The 12,865-nt window shown below is 40.3% G+C and overlaps 1 protein-coding gene across 21 annotated transcripts in view; it reads right to left on the bottom strand.

Annotated features, from left to right (window-relative positions):
* The window catches only part of PTPRF (protein tyrosine phosphatase receptor type F), a 653,187-nt gene that overhangs the window by 42,962 nt on the left and 597,360 nt on the right, over positions 1-12,865 (bottom strand). For 13 of the 21 annotated variants that reach the window (XM_078392786.1, XM_078392790.1, XM_078392801.1 and 10 more), the window contains 4 exons: positions 12,500-12,526; positions 9,614-9,731; positions 5,099-5,677; positions 4,532-4,629 (listed from right to left, as the gene is read on the bottom strand). In XM_078392786.1, the coding sequence (XP_078248912.1) occupies positions 4,532-4,629; positions 5,099-5,677; positions 9,614-9,731; positions 12,500-12,526 (822 nt within the window). The remainder of the gene's footprint in view (positions 1-4,531; positions 4,630-5,098; positions 5,678-9,613; positions 9,732-12,499; positions 12,527-12,865) is intronic. The other 8 variants (XM_078392795.1, XM_078392792.1, XM_078392796.1 and 5 more) reach the window with 1 other exon arrangement.

The raw sequence follows: 12,865 nt of genomic DNA, 5'->3' as shown, positions 1-12,865 counted from the left end.
GTTGCTCCATGTCTACATGAAACTGTTGGGAGAATGCATCTAGGGATGTGAAGGAGGAGTTACCACTAAGTGGTTGACACCCAAGCTCTCTCCTCATCTATTCCACGCGAGGAAGCAGGCATTTTAAACTAGTCTCTACCCATGGTAATGATCCTCCAGTTTAAGTCCAATAGAGTTTCAATCCAGACAAAATACCAGTACAGTACATGGTTTTTCTGCCGAGTTCATTTCAGTGGCTATAAACGTTGCTTGGAAAGGGCCAAATTCTTTCTAATGGGTAGTTTGGGGGTATACAGTACTTAGATCTTGCATTGTTGTTAGAGTACAGCTGGTCTTAGTTGCTTGGAGTGCCTCACAATAACTTAAGACTAACATGCCAACTCTAACATTCTCCAGACTTGCTCCAGTTATTCATGTTCTGCTATTTTCCTGTTTGGAGAAGACTTATATGTGTTACAACTGAAAACAGTCTGGAACTTTATCAAGAGAGAAAAATTGCTAACTAAGACTGGTTAATGCAGTAATCTTACACTAGCTCTCTCTTTTCTGCCTTATCTAACAATTCAGTTCTGGGTCCAATTCAAAAGGCTAGCATCAATCTTTAAAGTCCTATATGATTGTGATCAGACTGTCTGAAGGAACATGTCCCTCTACATATAACTACTCAGACATTAAGGCCATATTCTCAAGCCAGTCTCAGACTATTTTCTTATGTCACATGGGGTGAAGCAGGTGGCTATAAGGGGGAAGGCCTTTCCTAGACTGTCACAATGGTTATGGAATACCATCCCCAGAGAGTCTTGCCTGCCACCTACACTTTGTAGTCTGGTTAAGACCTTTATCTTTCTCAAGTATTTCAGTCTGTGAGTTAAAAAGAAAAGGTGCTTTTTTGATTCCTGTATCACTATTATTCTCTGATATTGGGTTTTATGTTTGGTAGTGCTCTCTGACTGATTTAATTTGCTTTCGATTTACATTACATTACACTGCTCTTGGATTTTGTGGCATTACCTCTATGTTTTGAGTTGCTGCAAGAGTTCTTGCTACTGAGAGGCACAGAATTACAGGAAATGAGGAACTGACACTGTCAAGGATCTGAAGTATGGCCCAAACCTTGAATCTAATACCTAAGCTCTTTTTTGCTCCTCCAAGCAAAAGCTTAATGGTGCAACCCATTTAACTGGCATGTTCCCAGCATCCAGGTACAGCTGCTGGCCTCTACATTTCAGGAGAAATGGTGCAATTATAGAGAAGATCCAAGGCTGAAGATTGTATCCTTGGCAATTAGAAATCTGCTCTGCTTTCTCTTCTTTTAAAAATTCTGTTCTATCGAACCTTGTTTCATCATACCTCAGTCCTACTTTTGCAATGGAAAATCCTAAATATTTTTGCAACATTACCCATCCTCTTCTATTTGATTTCTTTTTGTTCCTTAGGAAGTAGCCATGTTGGTCTGTTACAACAGAATAGCAAAGAGTCTTCATATGTGAAGCGGGCTCAAGTCAAATAATATTTGTTAGTCTTAATGATGCTATACAATACTTTATTCTTGGCCTTCTTCTAAGCTATTGGTTTTCCTTTATCAGCTACCAATTAAAAGCTAGTGGTCTTGAAGGTATTGCTGCTTCTGCATGATGATTAAAAAAATAAGTCATATTGGCCAAAATCCTATAGGATAGTTATTCCAGCATAATGAATAGTGTAAATTATAGTGACAAATTGCCACTAGGGTAATATGTTGCTGCTTTTATCCCTGATCACATGCTGGTCATGTGATATAGTGTGCAATAATGGATTTGCCAACTACTGTAATTTGCTGCTGCAATTTACACCACTGCACTTAAGTCAGCATAGTTAACCAATAGGATCCTGAGTATAGGATTTGCAGGGTTTCAGTCCAGCTCAAGAAACAGATTTTGTATCTGTGTCATCATATTGGCTATAATATACAGACTTTTTAAAATGCTGTTTAGCTCTACTCACTTCTGCATTCACAGAATCATCAGAAAAAAACAGTGGCTGCAGTACAGACATTTCCCATGCTTACCACCAGATCCACAAAGAGATAAATTCTATAATTCATACTTCTTAATACTCAAGAATCAAACTTCAATTTGTGATCAATTTTACATCATTCTTAATTTTTTTAAAAGAAGCTAAGTGTAGTATTACCATCCAGTAGCATATACTGGTGGTAATATTAACAGACTATTTTACCAATAAAGCACTCTTACATGATTTGTAGCTAATTCCCAAGGTGATATCACGAGCACAGAAGTCAGCTAAATCAAACAAGAAGTTCCCAATGCTAGGGTGAAGACCTAGCTGGATCCAAACCAGCAGTGCTGTGCCCCCAGATCTTGTGCACAAGGAACCATTGGCACTGCTTTCTCACTGCTGGGCAACAGCTGACTGGCAAAGGTCAGTTATTATGTACATGCGACAAGAGGATTCAGAACCTCAGTTCCACTTATGGATGTTGCAACTTTGTGCCACCCACTTAAAAGGGCAGAGACTTCTAGGGCAGGAATAGCTGCCTCTACTGTACTTACCACCTTAGCCACAGCTGTTCAAATGCCTGTATCAGAGCAGCAAAAACCAAACTCTAAGATGCATGTGTTACTAGAAACATGCCATGAGCCAAGTAAACGTTCCCTAATATGATGTTTGTGATGACAACTCCCATCATCTCTGACTACTGATTATAATGACTGAGATTGATGGAAGTTTTAGTTGACAACATCTGATAGGTGCCAGTTTGGGGGAGGCTGGTTTCACATAATTGAATGGAAGCCAATAATATTTTATTTATGTGTTCATCAAAATGTTTAAAAACCAGTTCTTATTAACAAACAAGATGCACCTCCCCCCCAAAATAAATAAATACATTTTAAATATGCAGACAGGGAAGGAGCTCTTTTAGATCAGGGACTGCGTCAGGTTCTGATTGCAACAGCAATCTCACTGTAACATCGTCTCACCCACACTCCGCAAGACTAGTCATCTCTCTGCAGAGAGTTTTATCTCCTGGACCAGATGAAGCACTGACTCTTCCCTTAGGAGTACTGAAATCCTCATTATTGATTTTTAGAAAAGAAATTTCACAGGTCTCAGTTCCTCCCCAATAAAAATACCATGAGATTTAGCCTGAGCCTCACAAATCAGAACAGGATCTCCTTTAATTAAATCTGTTAAAGAGAAAGATGACACCCTTTGGGATGTAGATTTAGTACTAGACTGTTTATCAAATGCAGATAATGCTAATTGTTCCCATGGAGATTTATCAGCAATGCTCTGTTGTTAGATATTAAGCTTTGGCCTGGCATCCTGTATGCTTGAATTAAGTCACTATGCACAGAGGGGAGTCCTGTTTGCCGAAGCCCTGTTCCCAGAGATCTCAGCTGTTACTGAGCCTGCTACTCTGCTGGCATTTGTGTATGACCTAGACATCTAGGGTTGTCAACAGAAAGAAGAAAGCTCATTCACACCTCCTATGTTTGCACGGCTGTTTCTCATCTAGCAAGTCACTAACAGCATCTGCTCCAGTGCCTGAACATGATCGACTTGCAGTAACAACTGCTGTCAACTTTCCGTTCACTTCAGTAACCTCGACTACTGAACTCACACCAGACCTTATGAGGCCTGCACAAAACAAGAGACCTGATGGTTCATTAGCTGTTCCAAGACCTTTCTGGCCACACAGTGCTGGATACGAATCCAAAGAACTAAGCTTTTAACATACAGTTCCTCTCACAGAATTCCACTACTAACAGGAGTGCTTGCTTCTGCCTGTCATATTGTGAGCAAGGAAAGGAGACAGTGTTCTGTCAAGAATATCTCCTCTGTCCTGAACACATCTAGCATCAAAGTGCTTCTTGACTAGCAAGAACGCAAAGAAGCGTTGTCTGTGAATGTTGGGGTTCTGACTCCGTTCACAGCCTGTTATTCAGGTCCTTAAAAGTGACCTTAGCTGAGTGGGAGCTGCTTTTGCATGAACTCTCAGCCTGGTGATTGAGGTCATGCAGTCTCATAGGGAGGAGCCATTCATGCTAATTTCTTGACTATGAAATTCACATGTTAACATCCAGAATCAAGTAATAATTGGAAAATTTAGTTTATACACAGCTAGGATAATGTTCTCGTGGCTGCTGTTACTGATTTTGCGCCATGATAATGCAAAGGGTTTTGACCTACTCTTAAGAATACTTGTCTAGTGCCTAATATACCATATATTCAGTGATTCAGCGTATAGGAGGTGGAAATGATGAAGTATCAGGAATGTGAAGTAAGATATGTCCATGGCTCTTCCACCATGATACAAAAGCTTGGGGTGGACTGTCTCCAGGTGTGCTTAGACAGTTCACTCAGAAAATGCTAGACTGATTGCAGCAATCCCTCTAACTCGAGAACCCATGAGAACCCTTCTTATTTCTTCCTTTCACTTTTATCCAGTCACAACCAGATTTGATTCTGTCAAATAATAATTACCACACTTGGATCAACTCTCCATCCATGACTGAAATTCCCTTACCTTGAAGGGTACGGCAGATTTATACGTGTCTGGCACCTCCCAGCTAAGCAGAACTGATGTTTTCATCACAGCACTGACACGGAAATTTTTTGCAAACACTGCAAATAGAAAGAATTCTTTTTAAGTGTCCCTTTTAGGGCAACAATAGGATGCAAATCACCTCTCACCCTCCTAAGCTGCAGCAGTAGTGAGACGCTAAAAACCCTTTCTTTGGAGAACACCTGAACTTTTCAACCAGTTACCTAGTGCAAAGGCACTCTTTGAGAAAAGAGATTAAGACTAGGATGTCACCTCTTACTTTCCCCTTTGTTCTTTCTCACAGTCAAAAGGTAGCAGTTCCTAGGTGCTGGCTCTTCAAAGCAGCTCTCTTTTGAAGCACACCAAAACTATTGTGCCACAGTTCTCAGGTGCAAAGAGAAAATGGTTTGTGTGTTTTGAAACAAAAGACACAGTCATGCTCCTTTCCACTCCCTCCCCTGTCATGAACCTAGTGAAGTAAGACTAACTAAACCATCTCTGGTGCATTTTGCAGGGATTTTGCATGTGGTCACAGTACAAGGTGCTTACCTTGCTCCATCGGCATTGTCCTAGACTGAATGCTTGGGCTGAGGGGCCCAGCCCCCTTGCTATTGTGGGCTCTAACTTTGATGTCATAGGTCGTGTCAGGTTTGAGATTGGCCAGGGTGATGCTTGTTTCCTTAGTAACATTAGTCAGGTTGTGCTGGCTATTAATATCTCTGTACACAACAGTATAGTTGATAATTTTCCCATTCTGCTCAGCTAGCGATGGTGGATTCCACATTACTTTAGTGGTAGAGGTAGTAAGCCCCACCACATGCAGGTTCTGGGGGAAGCCACTTGGCACCTCCTCTGCAGTTGTAATTTCCTTTTCAAATTCTTCCCCAGAACCAGCCCTATTCTTGGCAGACAGCTTGAAGATGTAGGTGGCACCCTTGTAAAGGCCCGTCACAGTGTGGTGATCATCATTCTTCCCGAAATGAATGATCGTCATCTTCTCCTCATCAGCACGTTTATACTGTAGCACATAGCCCAGGAGCTCCCCAATCATCTCTTTGGGTGGATGCCAATTGATTAGAGCTGTATTCATGGCTGTGGTGCTGATCATCATGGTAGGTTTGCCTGGGACTGCAGGATAAAAACAGAGTGATGTGTTGTGTGTTAGTGGGTGAGACAGCAAATGCTGGCTATTGGGAGTCACTCACCCAAACAGTTTAGAACGTTATTACATGTTGAGAAATATGAATGGTGTGTCTTTCCCTGCCACTCCAGACTGCAGATGAAACTCCCATGTTTGAATGTTCCCCCACATCAAAAACTCTCAGAGCACATCAAGGAGATAAAACATCTAGGAGAAGGCTGAGCTTAAGTCTTCTTCTTCCCAATCCACTAGATTTTCAGAGGAAGATAATTTTTGACAAGGGCAACATTCCACACTCTGAAGTGGATCAGTTCAGGAAGAACTCACATATTTCACAACATGAAGTGTAACTTTTAGCTCTTCAAGTTCTGACATATCACAATTAAACAAAACAAAACACAAACGATATGCTGCCTTTCTCCCCACAGGGGACCCAAAGTGGCTCGTGACAATTAGAACTATAAAATAATCACAGATTTTAAAATGCCATGTATTTTATGGAAACATTTGTGACAGCAGAACTACAGAATCCGCAGAATTGCTAATGCAGCATGTCAGTAAGTGATGCACTGAAATTCAGAAGGAACCAGATTCTTGGGTAAATTATCTTAAAATTAGTTTAAAATCAAGCTATGAATCCCTTATTAATAACTTGTAAGTAAATCCAAATATAGCAATTTCCGATATTACAATCGAAACTGACATATTGTCAGATATTGACTTTGAAACCTCTCTAAGTTTGTACCTCAAATCTCTATGCATCTATCCACTCATTCCTTGAACCCTGGCATTCACAACAGGGAGTCCAGACAAAGCAGACTGGGACAGTGGAAAGAAAGAGGTGAAAGGTAAAATAAAGTAATATGGACAGTAGCAGAAGGCATTGCAGAGATGCACAAGCTTAGATTCAGAATCCTTGTTGGCTTGAAGCAGGCAATTTTCATAGCAATCGTTATAATTTCACCACCTGTGCGAGCTGTTGAGAGAGCAAGGCATGCTGTTTGCAATCAAAATGTGCTGTGTTTGAGCTGATGATCTGGTTCCTGCTAGGAATGTTGATGTGATGGCTGAGTAGCAACAGGATTCAAAATCTGATATATGTAGCACAAATTAAGGGATGCTCCCTTCAAAGCTTAACACCTGCTGCATAAAATGGATGGTTTCATAGCTGAGTTCCACCCACAAAAGACATACATTCTTCCTCCAAATCAGGTGAGATTGACAGATAAATCCAGCAATGGCAAAACTACTTAGTACCAGCACAGTGTCAAATTAAGCCTAATTCTGGATTGTAACACTCAGATTCAATTCATATCAGTAAACTGGTATTCTGGATATAGCTGTTGTGTGAGCTCCTTTCAGGTGGGGAATGTTTAGCAGTTTCATTTGTTTAGCTGGAAGTTGTGGTGTCAGATAAACAGAGAAGGTGAGAAAGTATTATTGTACAGAAAAAGAATGGGATGTGCTAACAAGAAAATGAGCCTGGATATCAACAGAACATGCAGGAAAGGAAAGTAAGCACCAGGAAAAAGCATTCACAAAGGCTTTCATGGCCGGGATCTAATGGTTGTTGTGGGTTTTTCCGGCTCTTCGGCTGTGTTCTGAAGGTTGTTCTTCCTAATGTTTCGCCAGTCTCTGTGGCTGGCATCTTCAGGAAAGCAAGCACCAAGAAAAAGCTTCATTGGAAAGAGTATATAACCCTAGGCCTAATATGAAAATGTCACTCTTTCAGATTACTGGTAGGACTCAATAAATATGAGAGAAGGTCAAGGATGAACCAAGATTTTCTACTTTACCACAAGCATTCAAAAAAATCCTAATCAACACACCTCTTTTTCTTATCCTCTGAACTAAGTCTCTACCATGATATTAAGACTACTATCCTGTTTGCAGGTGAAGTGTTATGCTCTGCCTCCAATGTTCCACATGATCTCTGATTTGCATAAAATCACAGAAGGTACCTGTTAACATAAATAGGGCTTCAATGTGTAAGGAGGTACTCGATACCTTCTTATGCAAGTTCCGTTAATTGTTCAACTGCTTGTGCAACCAGCCTGAAATCTCTGGGTACTGGCTTAAAATCTGACAGGATGCTAGACTAAGATTTTTTGAATCCTTATCCACTGCAAATGGGGCTTTTTTGAGACCCTAAATTAATTTCATACAAAGACAACTTTTTTTAGCTGATTATTGTCAGAGCTGGTTGGCAGTGAGATATGCTGCCTTGGAATGTAGTGGAGTCTCCTTCTTTGGAGGTTTTTAAGCAGAGCCTGGATGGCCATCTGTCAGGAGTGCTTTGATGGAGTTCCTGCATGGCAGGGGGTTGGACTCGATGGCCCCTGTGGTCTCTTCCAACTCTGTGATTCTATGATTCTACGTGTAGATATACACAGTCCAAGCACAGTGCACACTCACTGGAGCTGGAAAGATGCTACTTCGTTAATACACAGTGAAAATACAGGCAGAATTCCAAAACAGCAGAAGACACAGCAGAAATCCCTCATACAAAATGTCTTGATTCTCCCAACAGGCTCACTGGAATACTGTACTGTATTTTCAAAACCTAACTTGGAGGGACAGTTCTCTGCTGGATATATTGACCCTTCCTTGAGTCCTTTAGAACTATTACTTTCAACTGCTGTCCACCACTTGTTTAGACCTGTGCTTAAGACAAGTAAAGGAAAGGTACTTTTCTTTTGTTCAAGGGCATAGGCATCTATATCTGGGATTTCATCATTCTGCTACTCCAAAATACACATGCATGTATTTTAACTTGCGTGATAATGTCTGGTCTCTGTAGTTTCCAAAGGTAGCTGAGGACAACAGATGAGACAACCATGCTCTGGGCATTACTATTATCCATTATGGAGACATGTACTTTCTGTATCGGAAAATACAGAGGCAATTTTTAGTTCCTTGCTTATAATATCATGATTTTGGATAATCCAATGAAACTGACCGGAAATGGGATAAAGAAAGGGAAGAAAAAGAGCAGAGAGACCACCATTTATTTATATAATTCATCACTATAAGGCAGAGTTCTAAAGGTTAGTGTAGACAAATCTGGCAACAGCAGCAAGCTTTCTCTCTAACTTGTTAGAACAAGCTTCCAGGAGGTGTAAAAATAAGGTATTTTATAAAGCAAAAGAACTTGTTTTCAAGGAGGCCTTTCTGTTGCCAAAATGTGGTGTCATATTTTAAAGAAAAACAGAGAAATTTATCAGTAGTGTCAGCAGCAAGAACTGAGGGAAGAGGGATTGTGAAAATCTCCCAGGGCAGAAATGAACCATAGCCTAGATGTATTTGCGAAGGCTTTCATGGCCGGGATCTAATGGTTGTTGTGGGTTTTTCGGGCTCTTTGGCCCGAAAATAGCCTAAATGTTGCTCACTCTTGCCATAAAGTCACTGGTGATTGCTAGCTTTGAAGGCTTTACCCATTCATGTTCAGCAAGCATCTTAGACAAGGAAACAGTATAGTTCCAAATATCAGATTCATAGGATGATCAGTGGGAGATGGCCACTGCTTTCCTGTTCTGCCTATGACGCTCTGGAGAAGTGGTTCTTCCTGGACTTGAACTTCCAGAAGCCAAAGCCAGCAGAGGCCAGAGATTCTTGGAGATGTAGTCCAAATTTAGGAGTTGCTGCTCTACAGATATCTGGATGGCTGCTGCTAAACACAGAATACTAGACCATGAAGCTTTTTTCTTTACAATGTGATTGTAATGTGTGGTGGTCCTTAGAGAGAGAGAAAGAATCTTCAAGGGGGACTGTCTGCAGTCAAAGCTGTTGAGTCTTTCCACTTTTGTGACACCTCTGAACATTAAAATTTCTGACACTCCATAATTTCCCATTAATGATTCAGATGTTCACAATGCTTAAATAGTCATGTCCACCAAGGACACTTCCTAGAGCAATTGACTCACCTGCTCCAGTGGTTGTAATCACCTTGGCCTTACTCCGGGCTCCATCTCCTTTAGTGGTGTAGGCTGCAATGCTGACAGAATAGGTAGTTTCAGGTAAAAGGCCTCCTATGATGGTCTCCTGTGGTAAAATGATACATCTTTAATTCTTTGGGTATATCAAGCAAGATAAGGATGAAATGAGTACTGGAATGATAGTGTCTTTCACATATCAATGACTGATCTGTCCTGTTTCAAAATACAAAATATATAATGAATCTGAGGTACTTCAAAGAAATTCAAGAGATTACGTTCTCTTTTTTCTCTTTTAGCTATATGCCCACAAATGAGCAGAAAGGAGCCTTTGAATTAGGAAAAAGCATTCTCATTCACTCGAGAAAACTGGAAAACAGAACTTCTTGGCTTCTGCAAAGTAGATCAAGATACCTTCATCCAGAGGCTAATCCAGAAAGCACGCTTTTTCTGCAAATCACAAAAAACAGTTCACACACAAACACCTGCTCCTAATGCACACAACTACAAGAAGATAATGTTTTTTATGAAGCAGCTTGTGGAATTCCAAGATTCACACAGCCACTACAATGTGATAATGGTCATTTGTCCTTTGAACTAAATAAATCATTCAGCATACTATTCTGAGCACTGAAAAACACATCTGCTAACATGGAACTGACAGGAAATCAAAGCAGGTCAAGAAAAAGAACTGAAGGTAACTCAACAATTGTATTTGCCACAAGTCAAAGGACCAAGAACACCTGAACAGTTGGAACTTCTCAATATCAGAAAAAACAGAAATGTTAGCATGGCTGAATGCCAGTTCACTTAATTGTTCTGAAACTGATCTTCTGCCTCTACTTTGTCCATCTCTTCCCTTCCCCTGTATGTCTTGTTTTTGTTTTGTTTTTTCACCTTAGAAGTCTGAGCCTGGGCAGGGTCTGTGCCCAGCAGCACTGTATACTGAATTTTAACTGATGTGAGCCATGTGTGGGAGATAATTTTTATCTAAAGGTGGAACAGGTTCCTCAAATCAACAAGTTAGAGACAAGCACACTTTTTCACACTGCCTGGCAGGGAAGTTCCTGCTTTATCACATATCCAGGAAACAAACAAATAATCTTAGCTCACAAAATCTAGGGCAACTCCACATGGCCAAAATTTAAAAAGCATTAATCAGGAATGTAATGTGATCCCCACAATAAGCAAGCAGCATCACTTCTATCAGAGTTAACTAGCATTAGCAGCAGTGTAACAGGACAATGGTCTATGGCTAATTTCAGTTTGGCCAACAGAAGACACTGGGATGAGCAGCAACAGAGTTATGGAGATGCCATAATGTGCTCATGAGCCAAGATGTTTAAGATGTCATCCTAGAAATAAACTAATCCCACAACACAGATTGCAGGAAACACTCTGTAAGAATAAAAAAAGACAAATAGAATATTCTACCAAGGGATATGTCATGACAGTTTGGCCTCGTCCGCAGCGTGCTCATAGTTGTGAAAGCTAAAATGCCACCAGAAGCAAGTAACAGAATCTGATGGAACTAGGTTGATCTTTTAGCCAGTGGCTGTGGGAAAGCCAAGTACAGGCGAATAACTTCCCCTAAAGGCTATTACCACAAAACCTGTCTATTCCATTAAAAATATGGAAGTTTGTGTAGGAAAAAGGCCTCTTTGAAGGTAACTTTAGGGGCTTTTCAGAAAAAAAAATCAACTATTAATTTTCTGCAACAAAAAACTTGGTGGCATAAATTATTCTTTGTGCACAGAAACTAATAATATGTCATACAAGCCACAGATGACAAGAAATCGGCGCAGTGATGGATAGACAGAGCAGGATCTCTTACTTAGGTTGTCTAGGTGCTTAGAATAAATCCACATTAACACACCAGATTAATAAACAACAATCAGAATGACACCAAAATCAGATTAAAAGTAAGATTCCCTTCCCACCTGGTGTTTGTGTGAGTGAGCAAAACCAATTAATGGCAACAAATTGATATGGAGGAAGATACTCAAACACACAACACTGCAGGCTAGAAATGTCTGCAAAAGATGTGCTCATCACCAGAGTCCACAAAAAGGAATGATCTCGCATAGGGAACAACATGCCTCAGAAAGAAAGAAAGAAAAGAAAGAAAGAAAGAAAGAAAGAAAAAGAAAGAAAGAAAGAAAGAAAGAAAGAAAGAAAGAAAGAAAGAAAGAAAGAAAGAAAGAAAGAAAGAAAGAAAGAAAGAAAGAAAGAAAGAAAGAAAGAAAAGGTGAGTCTGGGAAAAAAGAGATAAACCATTTCAAACAGACATAGGGCTGTCACTGCAAACCCTTCTACCAAAATCCTTCTGCCTCAGAGCGAGCAGAAGCCACAATAGGGTACGTAATTGAATCTCCATCTCTCTCCAGTAGTAATTTTCAAGCCTGTTCCTCCAATTGTATATTTCGAAATTACTAGGGAAAATTGAATTTAACTGTTTGAATGTGATTGTTTTGTTATTACAGCCTCTGTTTCAACTAAAGGTCACAGCTGAGAGAACAGGGTATTTTTCATGACCAGGATCAATAACATTTAAAGATTATAGATCTGATTCTATGATGTAATGAGCTGGGCCAAGGAACATAGAGAACAGGCTGCTCCCCCTGTATCTGCTTGAAATTGCATCGCAACAAGCTGGAAATAAAGATTACGGAAAATGTCAATTGCTTTTCTGCATTTAGCAGCAATCTAAATGCCAATTTGCTCAGGATTTGCGGGTGGTGAAAGCTTTCCAGAGCAGCTCCCCAGAACCATTTGAGGATTGACAGGGATGTTTTGACAGCACTATGCACATAGATTTCACAAGATGATCCTCAGTCCCTCTTGATCCAAGCAAACACACTCACAAATGGTACTTACGTGGTCAACAGCATCCTTAAACCTCAACTGACGGAGACAAGAAGGAGGAAAGAAAATGGAGACAGAATAAGGAAAATGATGACGACAAAGCTGTGGATTATGCACACACAAGGTTTGGCACTAGCTGAGTCCAAGGTGTATGTACCATTTTTTTCCCCACAAGAATCTTTCAGTAAAGTCAAACAAAACACTGCACTTTGTCTCCCACCTCTTTTTTGCTATGCCCATAGCCCACCTCCACAAAACTAGATAACTTTCTTCAGACATTTAAAGCCAGAGGGCTATGCAAATACACCTGGGTGTAAGCAACATTTAACACAACCAGTTTTACTTCAGATTAAACACATACCAGATTAGACTGGACAT

Source organism: Pogona vitticeps, chromosome 4, assembly GCF_051106095.1.
Source record: "Pogona vitticeps strain Pit_001003342236 chromosome 4, PviZW2.1, whole genome shotgun sequence".
NCBI lineage: Eukaryota > Metazoa > Chordata > Lepidosauria > Squamata > Agamidae > Pogona > Pogona vitticeps.
This window is presented reverse-complemented; position numbering and strand designations above follow the sequence as displayed.